The following is a 21,669-nucleotide window of genomic DNA, read 5'->3' as shown; positions in this document are numbered from 1 at the left end:
AACAGCTTCCTTATCTTCTTCCTTGGAATGTAGTCTCAGTGAAAGGATATTTTCACTATCTAACAGCTTCCTTATCTTCTTCCTTGGAATGTAGTCTCAGTGAAAGGATATTTTCACCATCTAACAGCTTCCTTATCTTCTTCTTTGGAATGTAGTCTCAGTGAAACGATATTTCCACCGTCTAACAGCTTCCTTACGTTCTTACTCGGAATGTAATCTCAGTGAAACGATATTTCCAGCATCTAACAGCTTCCTTACGTTCTTACTCGGAATGTAGTCTCAGTGAAACGATATTTCCACCATCTAACAGCTTCCTTATCTTCTTCCTTGGAATGTAGTCTCAGTGAAAGGATATTTTCACCGTCTAACAGCTTCCTTATCTTCTTCCTTGGAATGTAGTCTCAGTGAAACGATATTTCCACCATCTAACAGCTTCCTTACGTTCTTACTCGGAATGTAGTCTCAGTGAAAGGATATTTCCACCATCTAACAGCTTCCTTATCTTCTTCCTTGGAATGTAGTCTCAGTGAAAGGATATTTTCACCATCTAACAGGTTCCTTATCTTCTTCCTTGGAATGTAGTCTCAGTGAAACTATATTTTCACCATCTAACAGCTTCATTACGTTCTACAGTGACATTCTTGTTCCCAATGGATACACTATTGATAATCTATTGTTCTAGCCCACTTCACTCTATACATTAATGACAGCCTCAAAAATTATGAAAACTTAATAAAAATCTATTTTCGAACTTTCCGTTGATGACAGCTCTTTGTTTTGAACAGGCAATCATAAAAAAAGTTAACTCTTTTACTTCACAAACTCACCATCTGACAGTCATTGTTTTTATTTTTCTATAAGATCGTTATGATGCTGCTGGAATAATTTTTTAAGGGTATTATGTAAAAAATTTGCAATTTTATTTCCATTATACTTTTACTTAGCCTAAAAATTCATTTATTTTTTTCAATGCACTAAAATGTTGCTTAATATAATCGCATGAATTAAACTTTTCTTAAATTGTAAATTACTGCTAAAATAAAGTAATAATACTAATTATTTTAATAATAATTTATTACCTATATATTTTTTATGGCACGGAAGGCTTCTCAGATGGCATATATAAGCCTTCAGAAATAAAGTTGCGTGCACGAAACAGGATTTTTCCTGGAAGAAATATTTCACTGAAAAAATTTTGGTCACAAAATGCGTGTTCAGCATTTCAAAAAACACACAATGTACAAAAAAATAAATTTTCCTGGTAAAGTCCATTTTTGAGATCGATTGCTTGGACGTACAGGGATATACACAGTATTAACTATTACTAAATGGAAGCCTTTCTACCTCAAATTGTTAACATTATAACTGTTAGCCTCGTTTTTTTTCATGTTTTTTCTCAACATCCCTCTTTCGTCTACATACCTTAAATGGTTCAAGTACTCAGTAACATGCATATTTATTTTACCGTGATTTAAAATGTAATCCAAGTCTTTAAAGTTGGGAAATTGAAATTCTGAAACAAAAGAACCAGGGATCCAAAATAGCTCAAATTTCAACAGTATGTTCTCAAAGCCATAGGAGTTTTTTTGCAGGCCTGATTAAAAACTTGAAAGTCGCACCAATAAATGTCGTTGTATGTGCAGAAAAGTCTAGAAACGAGCAACGAACTTGTGGATGACACGCTCACCGTGGCGATCTTTGTTTTTCATATGTATAAAGTTTCCTTTCTCTCAAAGCAAAGTCAGTTGTTTTCCTTAGTGACAATATTCTTAAATTCTGTCAACACTTACAACATCAGAGTGATTTTGGTATTTTTTTTACCTCTGCTCTAATATCCCCATCACTTTGGGAGCATGCTGTTGAAATTTCAATCCTCTTGGATCAGTCATTCTTTTATTAGAGAGTTTGTATATACCCTGTAAAATGATTTTAAAAAATTGTTTTTTTCTCTATCGTTCTATAGGTTCCTCAACCGGATGACAAATTTATGATCCCATTCACGAGTGGGACTACAGGTATTTATAAAATATTCTAAATATTTGTGAAAAGGTTCTGTTTTTCTCACACTGATGTGCAAATAAAACTTTTATCACTTAGAATGAAGTTATCTGAATCTAGTGTGTAAGTAAAACTAGTTTTATACATTTCAGTGTCATTCTTTTTTTTAAATCTCTGCAGTAAACGAAAATTTCCCAGTTTAAAAACCCGATAATAGAAATTTGCATTTAAACTATTCAGTTATTTAGGTGGTACTTCGGTGAGAAGGGAAAAGTTTATCCGAAAAGAAGTCCGAATTTAACATAATCCGTAATTTAAAACAATACCACGCCGACCGGCCTGTGTAGGAGGCAGGGAACTGTCCTTGCATCAGAAAGGTCCCGGGTTCGAATCCCGGGCAAGGCATGGATGTTTCTTTCTCTCTCTGTGTTCTATGTCCTTTCTCCTTTGTGTGCGAATGTAAACCACCCTATAAACGGGTTGTGGTTGTGGTGGCAGAAGTCGAATTCCTGGCCATAGATGGCGCCACTGAAAAACAGGAACAATCGCACCCCCACTGCCTAAACAGACTTACGACAAATACCAATACAAATACCACAGGTTTATAATCTTTACCTGTTTGGTGCCGGAAGTTTTGATTAGCGTAAAAGTCATGGAGGGTTTTGTCAAAAGTCATGGAGGGTTATGTTGTGTGTGTCTAGAAATAAATGGCATCTAGCGATAAATAGAATAATGATAATTTCGGGAATTTTCTGCCAATCAAAGGATATGCAATAAGTTGTGAAACAGCTGTCATTCGTTTCAGGTTCTCTATGGTAATTAAAATGTTTTCATTGATTGTATTCCTATATCTGTGAAGTAACGATACATGTGTGATAATTATGACCTTATGGAATTATTAATAGTCATGGTTCTGTTTATGGTTATTGTTTCTGTAATAGTAATGGTATATTGTTACATTTTTTTAAAGTTAAACTGATAGAAACTAATAATTTTTAAACATGATAAATTATATTTTAAATCAATTATCTCATTTCATATATTGGGTTCGTACAAATATAGCCAGACATATTGATTAAACGTAGTGGACAGCTTCAACCTTTGTTTACATAGAAGGCGTTGCCTGTTTCATAGATGCAACGTAGCTCTTGGAACAGTTTAATTAAGTACAATTAAACAGCATAATACGTAAAAGTTACTGATCTAGTTCAGCCTTGACTATACATTTAAAGGAGAGAGCGAAAGCAAGTGGCACAAAATCAGTCTGCGGTACAAATGCCTCAATGATTTCAAATATGAAAAAAAGCATTCTTCTACCGGCTCGTTTGCAAAACTCTTGAAATTTTTAGTTCTACACAAATTCTTGAAATTTTTAGTTCTACAATCTCCATACACTACGCCAATATCAGAAACTGCTAAAAATTCTTTTATTTTCTCGCCCCATTTTTCTTTCTTCGTCGAAGTAATTTTAATATAAATTTAATATTTTAATAGAAATCTAACATAAATTTCCTTTAACAGGTGTTCCAAAAGGTGCCATTTTGACGCATGCAAATTTGATTTCTTGCGTTGCATCTCTTGTGTATGGATATGGGGTAAGTGATTGTACGCTATTTAGCATTTTTTCAAATACTAATTACTTATTATTCGCTATGATGGCCCCTTTGAAACTGAGAGTACAGTTTTTTCTTTCATGTATACCCTTTTATCAGACTTCAATTTACTTTGAATGCTGTGAGTCACAAAAGTTAGTACTCATGCATACTAAAAACGAAAGAGAAAGTGAAAAAAAAACGATATCACCCTGATAACTTTCATTCGATTAACCGAGTTTTCTCGAAATAAATGAAAATTTAAATCACACAAAGAGGTGAATTTAAAATGTGACAATTAATTAGTGCGAATGATGTTACAAAATTTGAAAAGTAAACTTATTTTCTTAGCGAAAAACATTTTTTTTCTAATTTGGATTCTTCACAGTAAAAATATAGAGGTTAGCCACAATCTGGAAAATATGGTCCCAGTTGCCTAGACAGAAGATGTTATAACAACATCTTCTGCCCTCCTAACCCTTCCTTCTAATCATTTTTTGTTTGTTTGTAACTCACGCAAAATGGTTATTCGTTCTTCTTAATTTCACGTTCGATTTTGTGTTTGAGCTTTTCTTCTATTCTATTCCCTAATGAAAATATCTGTTGTAAAGTGTGTGTGATATAAAATAACATAATTCAAGAATTAAAGAAAATTTGTGATGAATTAAACGTTTTTTTAAATTATTTATTTTGGTGTATTTCCTTCCATTCAGAGTCTCGTGTATGACGTGAGTACTTGTGTTATTGTTTTACTTCTCTTTGAAAACATCTCTAAATTGTGTTAAAGGATATATTTATATTTGGATATAGCATGTCATTCTCTTTTCATCTTTTATGTATGATTTTGATTAATTAGTTAAAATTTACGACAATAAAGCAATTTCCTCCATTTATTTTGTTCTTTAATGCGGAACATTATTTTTATTTTAATTAAACCGTTTAAAAACATTTAGTTTTATAGAAATATGCTTAAAAAACGCAATTTTCAGCAAATAAACAGGTTTTAGATAGTTTTAAAAATAACAATTCGTTTGTGCATTCTTCACATGCTACGTGCGTTGATCTTTGCGCTAACCTGACATAACGAATAAAATAACTATGAAAAACGATCAGTAATCTTTTGTTTCTGATTGAAAAATTCTCTAAGCTAGGAAATATCACAGATGTTATCTTCTTAATTGAAGCAAAAATGCGTAGGAAGTTTAGTTAGTAACAATTAACAACTCCTAATGCTAAAAGTATGATAAAAATTCTTTTTGTAAAACTTCTTTCTCGAATGGTCTTACGGAAATTTGTGAATAATGTTTTGGAAAAATTGCTTCTTGTTAGCGCTGTCTAAATTTCAAGATGCGAGCACAAGCAATTTCAGAGATATGAGAGAGACACACAGGCAGGCACACAGGTCGGTAGGGTGCTGGGCCCATGTCCGAGAGTTCGTGGGTTCGAACCCCGCCGGCCGAAGACTCCCCGTGTAGTTGGTGACTGATGCACGTTAAAACTCTGTCAAGTCTCGAAGTCCTCCATGTTCTCATAACAAATCAATACCTCTGGGGGTACTGGATTGGAGATCGATCGTTCTCCGATTCAGGTCAAAATTATGATCTGTGGATGAATGGATGGGTTCGCCTTATGAACAAGTGTGACGTATGATGTGGCAGAAGTCGAATTCTTGGCCATAGATGGCGCCACTGAAAAACAGGAATCGCACACTCTGCTTTAAATTTGCTCGGTTTCACCAAGCAGGCTTGCCCGTGTGGCAAGTGGCATTAGAACCAACCAACCATTGTTATACATACGTAGATATTTAATCTTTAATTCTCCACAGGAGAAATCAATGATGCAATAATTTTTTTTTATGGAGTTGGAAAATGCAGTGATAAGCGATACTTTTTCAAAGATGACATTTTCACATCACGCTAATCTTTATTATTGTTACCAGATAGATTCCTTACGGATTTCGATAATTTCTATTTAATAACAGACCCTGCTCACAAACAATACATGGAAATAGCGATGTTGTCACTGAAACCACTGTTGCCAATTTAAAAACATAACTTGCCATTGTAATATTCCTCCTTAAATTGCATTTTTTGTATATAAACTTTTAGCAAAAAATCGACATCTTTGTACTTTTATTTGTCAATTTATCGTATCTAGTAATATTAAATAAAAGTTCTGATTTCAAAAATAATTAATATGAAAAGTTATACTTGAATCCGATTTTCCAATTTCCTTTAGCTTTTTAATTCCTTTCAGTTTGAATTTCTAATCTATATCATTTAAGAAAAAATGACATTATTCTAAGCAAATTGAGTGCCACGGTGCTTTGCAGATTATATCAGTAATTTATTTATAAAAAATTTTGGAAATTGTTTAATTTCAAACAATTTGATCATCAGTTATTAATTATTTCATAATTTTTTTTTAGACTGCTGGTATTTTTGGCGGATGTATCATATCATACCTACCAACTGCACATGTGTATGAAATAGTCAATGAGGTAAGTCAAACCGAAATGTTTCATAACACACGTAGATAATGACGCAGGGGAAATAGATTAAGAAGGAAACCAGTAAACTATCTTAATTAGTACTAGAACTAACTAGTACTTAAACTAACTCGACCTCACTGAATATGAGAACGATCATGAATCAATCTCTTAAAGCAATTAAAATAAGGCCAATCAAAATGCACTCAAAATCTTATTGAAATCGACTTTTCATCCAATAGTTCGGCATTTTGTAGTTTATTAAATTCTGATTAAAAGAATTGAGGGACTTGTATTTCATTATTATGTAATACTCACTATTATGTCGATTATGCATTTCCTACTCACTATTATGTTTATATTATTTATCATTGTTTATACGCATTTTAAAACTGTTTATCAAGAACTGTTTTTTGTGTGAGTGTGTCCTTTTCAAATGAAAGACGCATTTAGGAAAAAAAATTAAAAAAGTAAATATTCGAATTGCTATATATAAAAATTTCAGCTGCGTCCATAAAACTTAAAACAGCAGCGTACTTTTTGATTTGGAACTGTAAAAAAAAAATAATAATAAAACTTCAACTAGAATCTACATTGTTCCCCTCTGTTACCAATGTTCAAAAGTACTTCAATAGAAAATAGTTACCTGAAACAATTAACAACTTACAGTCTAGCTAAATTTGTACTGTAAATCATTGCAATTGCTGTTTGTTAAACTATATAGGGAAACAAAGCTAATACAGATGAAAGCAGACAGTACAGCTAAATTAGAAATGTTCCTACATTACCAGTTACAAAATTTTAGACATGCAAATAATGATACTTACCTATATTTCCTTAAAAAAAACTTAATACTTAATTCAAAGTCAATAAATAAATTCTCCGCGGTCATGGTAACCAGGCTGAAGAGTAACAAAGGGTAAAAAAGAAATTTCGAATTAATTGAAAGAAGAAATGTTTATATAATATTGAAAAACTCAGTTTGATATTACATTGGTATTTTAAAAATGTCTCCTGGAATATTTTCGAGCATTTTATAATATATTTTGTATGGTACATCAGAACAAAAAGTTTCAAAAATCTGTCTCGGATGCGATATTTCACAAGGATTAACTCTGGAGCACTTCAATCCCCACATTTTGGCTGGTTATTTTGAATTTCGCCAAATACCCACTATCAATCTTATTCCTTCTCTTCTTGCACGAGATCATTCTGCAAATGCTTATTTCACGCATGAAAACTGTGTTTATTTATATACTATGTGCTCCAGATCCATTCTATACCTCAAAATTGCTTGATACATATTTTTAAATAAAATTGATTATAGAACAAGATTTATTTTCACAAGATTTTTTCGATATCTTCGAGCTTAGTTGAGTCCATGCAAAATATCGCGTCCCGGATCTCCTTCAAAAAGAAACTGGATCAGTCGTTTTCCTTTTTTTCGGTCAAAAAAACTAATCTTTAAAAATTTCTTTCAGCTTAGTTAAAGCTAGTAGATTTATCAGCCTTAGCACTCACTATATATTTATGAATTTATTTTTAAAAAATTATGTTAGTTATCCTTATGATTGCTTTACAAGATAGATAATTAAATAGAAACAAAATGGCGCACACTATTTAAATTTTCCTTAATGTTAATTCAGAACTCATTTTTTTCTAATCCGATTTGTCATTCTAATTACAAACTTTTCTTTCGAAATAAAGAAGAAAGTATGATTTAGAATATTTGTATTTTTAGGATTATGAAATGCTTATGCCAATTGAATAATCTGGATCATTGATAACGGCCGCCGTCATTTTGCAATTGATCTGAATTAAATTGAGTATTTTCTAAACAGCCTGACATTTCTCAGGCTTTTTTCAGTTAACACAAATACCTTTAGTCCACTTAGACACCATACCATTCATTGTATAACAAGTCTGATTTATTTTAGACAGTTTGCAATAAGGCTAGAATAGTGAAGGCTTATTGTAAATAATCTTAAAGGTTTATGGCAACAAGCTTAAGAAAATTTAGATTGAGTGATTTTCGAGAGTTTCCAGATTAGTCTTAAAACCGATACGCCGAATTTATTGAACCTATGAATTTCAGGTGGATTAGAAATACTTTACATGAATACTTTATTAGAATACTAAAATGCTGGCAACATTTACAAAGAGCTAGATTTTTCAATTAGCTAACGACTCATGAATTGTTTTGTTTCAATCAGGTAGCCAGCATGTACTTTGCTCGTTGCGTCGCATTTTATTCCGGAAACGTTCAAGGTCTGATGGAAGAAGTAAGACGCGTGAAGCCGACCATTTTACCGGTGGTTCCTAGACTAATGACTAGTATTTATTTGCAAGTAAGTATCACTACCTAAAATAAGTAAAACTCTAATATGTTCTTGTTTGTTATAAAAAAAAATTATTGTAAAATCTTCCATACGCTTTTTTTTAAATCGGGATTGCAAACTATCTTGCTGAAATAGCTTTACATCAAGAATATTTGGCAGCAATAACATAAACTATAGCACATGCACAGTATAGAGAAGAAAAAAAATATTGTACATTTAAAAAAAGAAGAGAAAGAAAATAAATAAAAAGTAGTCTCCTAAATATTGAGTGTATCTAATCTCTCTCTCTCGTCACGATGTTATTATATATATGTATATATAGAAGAAAATTAAATTAAGAAAAAAAATGATAAGTTTTTTAACAGCTTTAAGCCGTAAGTTCATAAAACACATGAAATAAGTTATTACAAAGAAAATAGGGGGAAAATATATAAATTTTTCAAAGAGAAAAATTATTAATGAATAAAATAAACTAAAAGATATTTAAAAATTAAAAAGAAAGATTAATAAGCCGGAAAACAAAATAAGGAAAAGATATATATCTACATACCTATGCGAGGTTGTTGTCTAAGTTTTGGCCCCGACAGGGCCCCTAATTCATTCATCTGAGTGGAGAAAAATTTAAACGTAGCCGAANTATTTCACAATCTCTATGTGAATTTTTTTTTTTTACATTAAATGTTTCATTACTTTGATGATATTTCTCTCTTTTGAGTGAATAGTTAGTCCTTTTTGAGACATTTTGCTGCAATAGATTTAATTAGCTAGAGTAGAGAAAGGTATAATATCAGATGATAAAGCGAAGTAAGTGACTTATATATATATATATATATATAAATAGTGAGTGGTGAGAAACTGAATGAACATGAACTTAGGGAATTATATTGTACTGACAAATCAAATGCATTTCTGTACTTTAGTAAGAACGCGTCATAAGACATCCTACCACCCTTAATTTACGTTTTTATTTTATTTTTCGATAATCTGCCAAACCTATAACAAAAATATTTTAAATCATTTTTGTAAGATGACTTATTATTAATTAAAAATTTATTTAAAAAAATTTGCTTAATTTTATTGAATATTCCTGTGATTAAGGTAAGAAAATTTGAGGCGAAAAAAATGATTTTTTTTGTTATGAAAATGTCTTTTTCTCCATGAATATTTAAGCTAGGTTTACGAAATTTGCTTATGCATTTGCATTTGTTGCATATGATAACCAATTTGCATTTGTTGCATATGATAACTAAAGCAACTGATGTAAGCTTGCTATCTCTCTTCTTTGATTATTATGTAGGCCATTGTGCAGCTCTAGTGCAGTAAGTAAAGTACTACTACTACTTGATTATCTCCTTCAAACTTGTTCTTCTGTCTCTAATACTTTAACCACTTTTTGCCTGTTTGTCTCTTTACATGTACGTGTTTGTCTCTTTTGTACGTGTTTGTTTTTCTCAATGATCATTTGGTGTTTAGACATTAGGAAGAATCTTGTCTATAAACCTGTAACTATAGTATATTTCATTTCTGCATCATTCGCGTTTTTTTTTACTATTATTATTTTGTTCACAATAACAGTATTTTATTGTACTCAATTTTAACTCAAGGTGATTCCTCCTTTTCTCGTTTTCTTTTGTTACGTTTCCTGAATCAATTGAAGTAATATGGTTTTTTTTTCTTCGCAGGCTTTAATGAAGATAAAAGAAAGCAAAATCAAAACAGCTTTATTACCCCTAGCGATGAAGCAAAAAGAAAAACTCTTAAAAAAGTATTATATTTTAATCATTCACAGATTATTTCATACTAGGGTTCTAAGCCCTCTATTCGCTGCCACTCAGCAACCCCAATGATTGCTTCACAATAATTGTTGTTTCTTGGAAGAAAACAGTTTTTCTACTAAAATTAAAATTATTCACTTAACATATATGTACTAAAAGGAATTCTGTTTGCTTATGCTTGAGCCTTCACTCCTCACGTCCAGATATTATTATCTATTAGTATTATAAATATTTAGTTCTATTCGTGAACAGAAGAAATTTTTCTGATCGTTAAGTTCTAAAGCATTTAACAGATCTCTTTAATTGTAATTTATAACAGTATATTAATGCAACAAAATAAATATGCACAAAAAAAAATAATTACGTTATGGTTAATAAGATTTGACCGCCTTTCTGAATAAGACCCGTAACGCATGCGTATGCTGAGCAGCTCCCTCTGAATGGCGGATGGATCCGAATAAATAGACGGCTGTAGCGAGGCGGTATGATTATCGGTGGTTATCTGCTAGTGGTAAACGTTAGCTCAGTCGTCACTTATGCCTCTTCGATGAAAGAGAGTGAGGTTTCAACAACTTACGGGGTTTGAACGGGGGAGAATCATCGGCCTTCGTGAAGCTGGATTGTCTTATCGTGCAGTAGCCGCTCGTGTGCAGCGTAACAGCATCACAGTGATGCGTGTTTGGAAGCAGTGGACGCAAGAGTGTCTGACAACTCGGAAATCCGGGAGTGGCTCCCGAAATGTCACATCAGCTCGCGATGATAGACACCTAGTCCGCATGACGCTGACGGACCGGACGGCTCACTCTAGACAACTGGCAGCACGGTAGTCAATAGCTACAGGTGTTTCATTGTGTGCTTCATCAATTCGTAGACATCTGCTGCAGCATGGACTGCGTGCAAGGACTCCTTTATACAGGATCCCCCCTCACGCTAAACCATCGCCGCCTGCGGCTACAAAGGGCCAATCAGCATAGGGACTGGCATGCTGATTGGCAGCGTGTCATGTTTTCTGACGAATCCCACTTTAATTTGTGGTACCATGATGGCTGCATTCGTGTCAGACGCTATGCCGGTGAACGTCGGAGTGCATTATCGAAAGCCACAGTGGACGAACACCCGGAGTTATGGTCTGGGGTACCATGGAATAACATGAACGATCTCAATTGCTACTAATTGTGGGTAATCTGAACATCAGCCGGTACATCAGTGAAATTCTACAGCCCCAAGCTGTTCCCTTCCTTCAAACCTTGCCAGGCGCTGTATTTCAACAGGACAATGCCCGCCCTCACATTGCTATGACTGTTCAATCCTTCCTTGTTTCTCGGCAGGTACAACTTCTTCCTTAGCCTGCGTATTCCCCGGATATGTCGCCGATTGAACATGTGTGGGATTTCGTTGGTCAGCGTCTCGCTCGTAATCCTCGTCCTGTTGCTTCCACAGACGAACTTTGAGTACGCATACAAACAATATGGAATGCTCTTCCTCAGACATTCAAAATTTACTCGACTCCATGCCCCGTCGTGCAGCAGCACTTATTGCGGCGCATGGTGGCTACACAAAATACTGATTTCGATCTCTCGTTATTGTTTGTTTGCTTTGAAAGTTTAATAATTTATTTGTACCACTACTACTCAACTATTAAATTTCACTCAATTATGACGATTCTTTCATGGTGTTGTAATTTTCACAATTTCATCATCAAAACTGTTTCTAAAGTGATCAGAGCTATTGATTTAATGATGTCTCTTCATTTATTTATTTCCTGAAGGGGTATCCTTACAAAATCTACAATTTGGGACAAATACGTCTTTAAAGATTTCCAAGAGCAAATTGGTGGCAACGTCTTTGCAACATGTATTACGTCGGCTCCTGTACCTCAAGATGTGATGCATTTTTTCTCGATAGCTTCTGGTGGATACGTAAGACTTCTTCTTTAATCTCAATTCGAAGTAAATATATTCAAGTGCTATTTAAAAAAAATTCTTTCCAGATAAATATACATATATTAATTTTTTTGTCAAAAAGTTTCAGCAATTTTCTCTAAATTTATTCTACAGAAATTGTTACACGTCTTCAGCATCACTTATTTAAAATAATATAAATGTATGCTTCTGGAAAAAAAGACCATCTATTTGTGTTATTATTGTAATCGTCGTTGAACAAGCAACCCAATTTTGAGTTTACGACTATTAATTCAACTCCGTAGCAATGGGATTTTAAACCCATTCCAGAAGACAAGGGAACTCTTGTATCAAGTGTTGGGAGAAATTAGCCTTCGGGGAGGACTTTTTGCTGGAAGTAACCCGAATTTGTGTTACACGGAGAGAAAAATTACGAAAACCTCCCATGTTTAGCCTGATAGCATGAGGCCTCTAACTCATAATATGTCTACCACTGAAGATATTTTTACGTCAGCACTGTGTACAGGGAACAGAGTTCTTATCGACCAGTCATCACTGGGATTCGAACCAGGATCACCTCATTTTCAGGGGAACGTCCTATCACCTGAACCATAGCGGCTTCAAAAAGATCATTGTCATAAATATCGCATACTTTAGAGCAGTGGATTCCGGACTACGAACCTATACTGGCTCGTGGATCAATTGATAACAGGTCGCCCTAAGAATATTAAATTATTTCCAATTTATTAACTGTGATATATTTTTCTCGGGTTTATATAACTTTCCATGGACGACTTTATAAAAAAAAAGACAAATATTAATGACACACAATTATCTATATAGCAGGGTGATCCTATCTTCAGTTACGCAAGGGTCCATCAACCTTTAGCAGATTCCAGCTGAAAGAAAACAAATTATATATATAATACTAAAATTTTTAGTAAAATTTATTTCAAAGGAAATTAAATAAACCACTTCATTTTATAATCGAATTATAATTGAGATGATTGACACTGTTTTCCAAATGCAAATCTATCAATGTTTACTGCAAGTTCGAGGCTCAGTACTGGATGTCTCAAACTGAATTGTAGTGAAGCACTACCGTTTCGATTTCTCGTTTTCGATTCAGTTCATTTCCGGTAAGCGTGCACTATTATAGCCACTCCACCGATTATAGCAATTTAAGAGTGAAGCTTTAATATGGCCGTTACGGGGGTGGAGATCGCAATTGAATACAAAATGAAAAAATGAACTTAAATTAGTATTACGAAGTTGAATTAAAATAGTATTTTCCAAGTGTTAAACTAAAATATCTTTCCATTAAAAATGGCAAGACCCATAAAAATTAATAGATGGTCAGCATGCGGCCCGTGGGTTAGACCACACTAATTCACATAAAGAGAAGTTGTTAAACTTTCCGCTAATCAAACAGTTGTCCATTTCATCTCCTGTTAGTAGATAGTAGTCTCAAAACAAAATGGTTCACGTGTGCAATCAAAATGCTTTTCACATATGCGGTTTTTCAATATTTGGTTTTAAAAATTTTTTGGTTTCAATAATTCATTGATTAAGCATTCATTGGTTTAAAAAATTTTTTGGTTTCAATAATTTTCCTCTATGTGAAAAAAAAATTCTTAAATGGGCAATTTTTTTATTTATTTTTAAGTTAATATTTATTTGGATGTTTACAATATCTGCCTAGATTAGAAGCTAGCCAGCTCTCAGCATGAATGTGTGTGCTGTACAGTTTAAATTAGAACTTCAATTTGAGTTTAATATTTATCAGCATTATTTGATTAACTTGGCCAAAGCGCTTTGAAGAACACTTCGAAGAAGCTCTTTGAAACAGAAGGAAGAAGTTAATCTCGTGAAAAAAATATAATTTTGACCAAGATTAATATCATATTAATGCCTTTTTTGACTCAAGAAAACGATTTATATCCTTTCGCGCGCAGGTCGTCGGGCTACCGAAGCGGGGGTGCCATCCCCTCCGCAGCGAATCAAAATTGTGATGGCATGTCTTCGGATCATCCTCCGGGATGTTTCTCAGACCGTCGCCAATAGCCCATTGTGCAGCTCTAGTGCGATGTAAATTAACAACAACAACAACAAATAACAACAAACTGAAAACAAAAATTAGCGTCCAATAAAGCGTGCCCAAGCAATAGATGCACTTTACGCAAAACGCTATGAATAAATTTGATCTAAGATTTATGTACTATCTTAATAGTTCAAGGGCCTATCTTTAATTTTGCTAATTAATTATTGCAGACTACGTTTTTACTTCCGAAGTAAGACTTAAAAACGTACTTTCTCTGAAAAAATATTATTTTTCTTCTTTGAATTCAGATCCTTGTCTCTCAAAATGTAGTTGGAAGTCACAATCTGGAAAATGTGGTCCCAATAGTTTGGTCAGGAGAACCATCGAAAGATTAGACCCTTTAATTTTAATTTCCTGTTTTGCGTAATTCGTCATAGCTCCGGAATTAATGAAAAGAATTTTAAAATAATTGCATAACGTTGAAAAGCTTGTTCATCCATAGGTAATTCCATGCAAAACATTTTGTCTCATAATTATTTAATTTTTATTATTTAAATTACTAATGGACGAAACAAATTTGACTTGTAAAGTACAAAACATTTTGCACCAACTTAATCTACATAATTTTGAAAGGCAAAATCCAAACTATGAAAAGAATCAGTTCACTAGTTCTTGAAAAATTGAAATTAAAAAATATATCTTCCATCAGATGGCGAAATACGCAAGCAATGAAATTAACAGTAAGGGAGCTTAATTTTCAAGCTCTCCTATACCTAAATTGTTAAAACCCTATTTTTCTGATTGCAGCTACCCTTACACCTTGATGGTCACTAATACAAATCCGTTGAAAAAAGTACATGTTTATTTAAAGAAAGTATGTTTTTATATGTGATTTTGTAACTTTATCGTATGCTCTAAATAATTAGCATAGTCAAAGTTAAGCCTTCGAATTTTTAAGATTGAATCTCAGCACGTGAAAATCCAACCATTAGATGAAGAGTTTTGCCTATACTATGCCAGAATTGTTGCTCATTTCGCGTTACCCAGTGGGCACTTGTGAACCAAAGTCACGGAGGCGAGCAACATTGCCCACGCCACAAACCCGTTTATAGGGTGGGCCACATTCACACATCATTCGCACACACAACAGAGGACAGCACAAAGAGAGAGAGAGAGAAACATCCATGCACAGAGCGGGATTCGAACCCGCAGCCTATGGCTCGCAGTCAGGCGCGCTAACCGCTCGGCCACCTGGCCGGCTTTTTTGTAATGTGATATAAGTTAATATGGTAAGTGATATAAGTTATGGTAATGCGATATAAGTTAATATGGTAAATGGTGAAATGTGTTGCAGGTATTTGAAGCGTACGGGAGTACTGAAGTTCTGGCAGCTGTCATGACTCTTCCAAAAGACATGCCATTGGGTAAGTACTACTAGGTATAAGGCGGTTAAAATTAAATTGATAGTACTCAGAGACAGTTCAGGTTTTAGTTAACGTATCCAAATGAAAGTTCAGATATATGTTTTGTAGATCACGCCATGGTTTTTCTTTTGGGGGGGAGGGATAGTTTTGAAGTTTACCAACTGGTGGCACTGAAACGATGTAAAAAAAAAGAGAGAACAGAATAACATAGCATTTTAATTATTTGTGTTCTATGAAGCATTTTGCCGAATATCAAAATGCTGAAAGCGTACCATTTCGTTATTAACTTATTATATACCTATGGTTTTAGAAGAACAGTGTCATCCGTTAGCAGAATTTCAAACTTCTTTTCCCATTGCAAACCTTGACTATATGATCTACTGAACATATATTTGATTCATTCTGATTCGCTCAGTGGAACTGGAACTACAAGTCTTTCAGTAACATAAATTTAATTTTAACAAATTTGCATAAATAGACAAGTACTACTCTATCGCTTATCTATGGTAGAGTAGTACTTATCTATTTACGCCATGATGACTCAGGGATTAAATCCTGAGTCATCGTGACTCTTTTCAATCTAAAAATGCAACTTTATTTTTAATATTTATTTGCAAAATGTTTTCGGGAAAATAACACTTAAAAAGAACACTATTTTTTTATAAGTTTTAGCTTTTTATTTGGCACGTAATGACATAAATAACTTGGCAAAAGTGCCGCTCATAATTATTTCGTACGTGTTCCCTCTCAACATCAGTGTCGTAACTCCTAAATATCGTTTTATTTTTTTATTGAAACCACTATTATATGTTAAAAAAATAAGCTGTCTCGCTCACATAAGCTTATTTAATCACCACAGTAATTAAAATTTCCACTCAATGACGATTACAATATGATTTCATGATAAATTTAATCAATTATTAGCAGTTTGGAACCTAGAAAGTTCTTTTTTTTTAGGTTTGAACTTTTAATATGCGTATGCGGTAGTTATTTAACACTAAATTTACATATAATTGATACTTTTAATTCTTAGGATTAATTTTAGCTGAAATAAAAGGAAAACAGGTCTCGAATTTTGAGATAAAGATACCTTATCGATGCCCTCCATGTTAACTTGGCTGACAAGGGTTTTATTTCAGTAAATTGTTGTTCACGTCCAATCAAAGATTGTTATTCTTATGCCGAAACTGGTTTAGATCTAATAATTCTGAACGATATTAATCTGAAACAAAATTTAAAAAATTTATAGTAATAAAATCGGATCTTTGTAAGGAAAACATCATATTTATTAAAACTGTAATAACATAATCATAAAAGGAAAAAAGTTCAAAATATTAGTACCATTTGCATTTTTACAACAAAAACTACTCTTTACAATATTAATATATCTTGCTGTGCAGCACTTATATGATAATTTAGACAAATGATTTAGTTTAGCTTTTATTTAAAATAAGAATTGGTATGTATTTCAAGTCATTAAATCTTGAACCTGAGATACACAGGGTATTATGAAGCATATTTAAAAAAAAAATGTAATTTTTTCAAAGGGTCTTGAAGTAATCGCTTATCTCCGGGTATATGTAAGGCTTATAACATATTCTCCAGTTAATCCTGTCTTTAACAACAGATATGGCTTACTCCCATTCAGAAATCCCTAAGAACTTTAACTCATTGAATATCGTACATTGTAAATGTAAACATTTACATATAATGGCATTACATATAAAAACATTTACATGGGTCTCCCTCTGCGAACAGCAACAGATATTTTGACATTTTTTTCTCTGGGCATTCTAAGTACGCGACTCAGTAATCACTATGTTGTCATTTTAATTTGTAATTTTTTTTTTTAAATGTTATAGGTTTTGTTGGATCTCCTATGGTTTGCAACCACATCAAATTAGTTGACGTTCCAGACATGGGATATTTTTCTAAAGATGATACGGGAGAAGTAATATTTTTTATTGATATATTTGATAATAAAAGAGTAAATCTTACTTAAATACTAAAATCTAACAAATAGATTTGCCGTAGGCTAATGTGAAAATCTGTCTCTTTGCGAACTAAAAACGTCATTTGTTAGGCTTTTTTTTTTTGCAGCTTTGCGATGAGGCATCAACAGTTTACAGAGAGACGGATTCTGCATTTAGGTGGTTACGATATAATTATCTCTTATAGATGAGATATTAACTCGATATGAAATATTGATTTTAAGAACAAAAGTTTGGTACTGCATTTATATTTAATTTCTATCTAAAACAAAATTGTTAATATAATACGTCACTTCAGCAATTTTAGTATTTCGGTTAGAGAATTCTTCGTTCACTAAATGCTAATTTCTCCTTTGATTAACTAAAACTTAAACGAAGTGTCAACAAAAAAATTAATCTGATTCATTTTTTTTACGTAGATAGTATTTTTAATTGAAATATAACATATATAAATTGTCTCTCGCTTTGGTTAAGAAATAAATTATTTATAAGTTTCGGCAAAAAAGGAAAAAAAAATCGGAATCTTGAAAACCTTGCTCCATAATTGAGTGGGGTTGTCACATTTGAGACTAAAAAAAATTAATTTAAAACTAATTCTCGTTTGAGTGCTAGTTTAGCAAATAAATTGTATTTGTTAAAGAGGATAGAAAAATCAGTTATATAGTAAATAGTTTTCTGGATTTCAGCCAATTATTACTCCGAACAATAGAATTTTTATTCTAATTTTTAAATTTAATATTTTAGTTTTATGTGTTTAAAATGCAAATGCTAAAATTTTCGATTAAGAAGAAAATAGTTAAATAAATGCAAGATTTTTACAACCAACAATGATCATTGGCTGTGAGAAGAAAATAACTCGTCTATGTAAATGTAAAAATATGTAAAAATTGTATTTTTTGGAAGTAATTACTTGATGCTTGCTTCAAAATCAGCGAAATGAATTTTATATACTATTTTTCTAACCTAAAAATAACTGCCTGAAGAAAAATTAATCCTGATTCACAAGTGACACTCTCGATACTTTTCTCGCTACTTTAAAATCTACCAAATGTAGCCGCAGAATCCACCAAATATAACATACATAGTTAACGCCTTATCAGGACGCTGTACAACATGTAAAACGACTACATAAGTAATTTAAAGTTTAAAGAACTGTGAGTTCAGGTTAAAATAAAGTAAATCATGAAGCTTCAAATACTAAAAAAAAACTTAAAAATATCAAAACGCAAGCAAATTATGGCAGGATTACGCTATGGGTAAGTAATTCAGCAAAAATTTGTTTGTATTTTGAATGTATTTTTGTCAGCATTTGAAATTTCATAGTTTACACTAAGTTCATCTGAACTCACTTTTCTGTAAGCTTTAAATTTTACAGCACCAATGGAAGTGAAACAGAGCTTGCTATGAAAAGTGTCTTCAGAGGTAAAGCATCTCCTGAATGTCCGACTAAAATGGAACCTTGAAAAGAAAAAGGATTCCCATTAGTTAGCAGATATAAGACTCTTCTAAAGAAACTTTACACGAGTTATTTAAAAATAAGTCCTCAAGTTTAAACATCTAGATTTATTACCATAGAATTACCTCTATTCTGGTAATCATGAATAAACTGAAAACATGCATATTTTTCTCAATTTTATTTCCAATTTATTTTTCCCCGAAGAATGTAAAAAAAGTAAACATGTCATTTTGGAGATTTATGCATTTCTAGGTGTGCATGAAAGGTGTAAACGTATTCAAAGGTTACCTGGATAATCCTGAGGCGACCAATGAAGCCCTGAAGGATGGATGGTACCACTCAGGGGACATCGGCAAGTGGCTACCAGTAAGTTATTTATTTTGGTAAAAGTATGTTTCATTTCGCACTATATCAGTTCCATAATTATTGAACTAATAGTTTTCAGGATGCAGCATTTACTGCTACTCTTATTTTCTAAACAAATGTGGTGTAGTGATAGTCTGATATAAGCTGATATAAGAAAATATAACTAAGCATATTGTGAATTAACTAGAATAGCTATGCTTGTAACAAAAATGTACCCATATTTGGTATTTTTATCAAGTTATTTGGGCTATTATATGCTGTATAAGAAATAAAGATTTGATCAAACGTTAGTTTTATAACTGAGAAGTTATTTCTGGCATAAAATTTTACAAAGAAACTTAAAATGAAAATATATTTCTGTAAATAAAATTTTGATTCCCTTTATAATATTTATGGAAATTTTGCTTGGTTGGTTTGGTACAATAACTTAAAAAAACGTAGCTCATTACAGTAAACATGATTTTTAACTCAATAAGAAAATCGGCTAGAAACTACGCCAAACGTTTCTCAATTGGACAATTTTGAAGCTGCTTACTGCAACTCTCTTAACATTTTAGACATAAGGACTTTAGGAAAAACCAACTGTGTTTATGCTTAATTTTTGTAAATAGTAATTATTCTATAACACATTTTTCAGTAAGGAAAACTATTACATAACACATTTGTTACTTCACTAAATTATCTTCGAATTTTCAAAGTAAATGAATTAATTAATTTACGTTCTTTTTTTAAAAATTTTACAGAACGGGGCATTGAAAATTATAGACAGGAAGAAGCATCTTTTTAAACTCTCTCAGGTAAATACTAAAGGATTTGCATATTCTGTAATACTACTGATTATGAAGAATGCTATGCATTGTATTGTAAGAATGAAACTAAAGATTTTTTCCCACATATCATTACTTCTATCATTTTATAATTCAATACGCTGCTTAGAAAATTTGGAGCGTATTGAACCATAAAATCATTCAAATTTGTTGGAATCTAATATTCATTATGTTTGTTATTTATTGCAATCTTTATGGGTCCAGTGCTCTATTAAAATGTTTGAAGCGTATTGAACCATAAAATCATTCAAATTTGTTGAAATCTTATGTTCATTATTTATTGCAATCTTTATGGATCCAGTGCTCTGTTAGAAAATTTGGAGCGTTGTGAACCATAAAATCGTTAAAATTTGTGACAATCTCAATATTACTGTTTCGTCGCACTATATTATAAATTTAACGCCTTGTTAAGTTTGTGGCTTCAGATTGATTGATTGCTTGCTTGGAAAGTTAAGGTGACTTGTGAGCAATTGGCACAATCATGTCATTCGTCTCGAAATTGTTGAGCCCTCACCTTAAAAGCAGTTTTAATCCTCTAAATAATGCAAAGTTTAAATGACAGAAGCTAGTTGCGTTGTTAATTAATTATTCTTGTACAGAAAATTTTGAAACGTAGTAATTCACATCGATACACTATACAGATCTCTAAAGAAAATGTATTTAATATTTTTTTAAAATGCTTTACCGATGCAAAAAAAAAAATTATTTTTTTACTTATTTTTAACTTGTATAGAATGACATTATAAAGTACATTAAACAATATTCGCTATAACAAGTGAAGACGTCCCGCAGTGGACTGATCGTTAAGACGCGGTTCCCAGCAGACCACCGAAATCAAGCATCACTGGCTACGATCAGTGTGCGGATGGGTGACCACTTGGATCAGTCTGCGTAGGGACCGAGGGTGTGCGGTATTGGTCCTCGTTAAACTGTGCTACCGTAAAGTGCTCGACTTCGCGCGCAGGTCGTCGGGCTACCGAAGCGGGGGTGCCATCCCCTCCGCAGAGGATCAAAATTGTGATGGCATGTCTTCGGATCATCCTCCGGGATGTTTCCCAGACCGTCGCCAATAGCCCATTGTGCAACTCTAGTGCGACGTAAATTAACAACAACAACAAGTGAAGACAAAAAGTTTTTTTTTCTTCACATTTAAAGATAACGGATTGGATGAGCTGTTCTCAAAACGTTAATAAACTGACAATAAGAAACAACTCAATGAGATTACTTTTCAATAAAATTATCAAAACCTTTTAAATTATGCGTATTTATGCGGTAGTTCTACTCTGGTACTAGTTGGGGTAATTTTTGTGCTGGTTGAACCGTAAGTCAGAGCAAATTTACTGCAACCATAGTGAGGTATCGGAAGTGACTCTTGATGACCAATAATATGGTTTATCTTCAATGAAAAAACACAGTTTGATTTTATTTTTTCAAATTTTTATGAGATTTTATTTAATTAATTTTAATGATT

At 32.7% G+C, this 21,669-nt stretch overlaps 2 protein-coding genes across 6 annotated transcripts in view; one reads left to right on the top strand and one right to left on the bottom strand.

Annotated features, from left to right (window-relative positions):
- LOC107447553 (long-chain-fatty-acid--CoA ligase 5) overlaps positions 1 to 21,669 on the top strand; it is a 66,978-nt gene that overhangs the window by 38,035 nt on the left and 7,274 nt on the right. The window contains exons 8-18 of one of the 2 annotated variants that reach the window (XM_071183667.1): positions 1,964 to 2,015; positions 3,520 to 3,593; positions 4,304 to 4,318; positions 6,019 to 6,090; positions 8,292 to 8,426; positions 10,100 to 10,182; positions 11,961 to 12,111; positions 15,489 to 15,558; positions 17,421 to 17,509; positions 19,258 to 19,371; positions 20,115 to 20,168. In XM_071183667.1, the coding sequence (XP_071039768.1) occupies positions 1,964 to 2,015; positions 3,520 to 3,593; positions 4,304 to 4,318; positions 6,019 to 6,090; positions 8,292 to 8,426; positions 10,100 to 10,182; positions 11,961 to 12,111; positions 15,489 to 15,558; positions 17,421 to 17,509; positions 19,258 to 19,371; positions 20,115 to 20,168 (909 nt within the window). The remainder of the gene's footprint in view (positions 1 to 1,963; positions 2,016 to 3,519; positions 3,594 to 4,303; positions 4,319 to 6,018; positions 6,091 to 8,291; positions 8,427 to 10,099; positions 10,183 to 11,960; positions 12,112 to 15,488; positions 15,559 to 17,420; positions 17,510 to 19,257; positions 19,372 to 20,114; positions 20,169 to 21,669) is intronic. The other variant, XM_043046009.2, reaches the window with a different exon arrangement.
- Positions 12,964 to 21,669, bottom strand: part of LOC107447559 (mitotic-spindle organizing protein 2) — a 79,749-nt gene continuing 71,043 nt past the window's right edge. For 3 of the 4 annotated variants that reach the window (XM_043046013.2, XM_043046011.2, XM_071183673.1), the window contains one exon: positions 17,506 to 19,007. In XM_043046013.2, coding sequence (XP_042901947.1) covers positions 18,919 to 19,007 — 89 coding nt within the window. In that variant the 3' untranslated portion in view covers positions 17,506 to 18,918. Of the gene's footprint in view, positions 12,993 to 17,505; positions 19,008 to 21,669 lie in introns of those variants that run through there. The other variant, XM_043046014.2, reaches the window with a different exon arrangement.

The sequence above is a fragment of the Parasteatoda tepidariorum genome, chromosome 7 (assembly GCF_043381705.1).
Source record: "Parasteatoda tepidariorum isolate YZ-2023 chromosome 7, CAS_Ptep_4.0, whole genome shotgun sequence".
Taxonomy (NCBI): Eukaryota; Metazoa; Arthropoda; class Arachnida; order Araneae; family Theridiidae; genus Parasteatoda; species Parasteatoda tepidariorum.
This window is presented reverse-complemented; position numbering and strand designations above follow the sequence as displayed.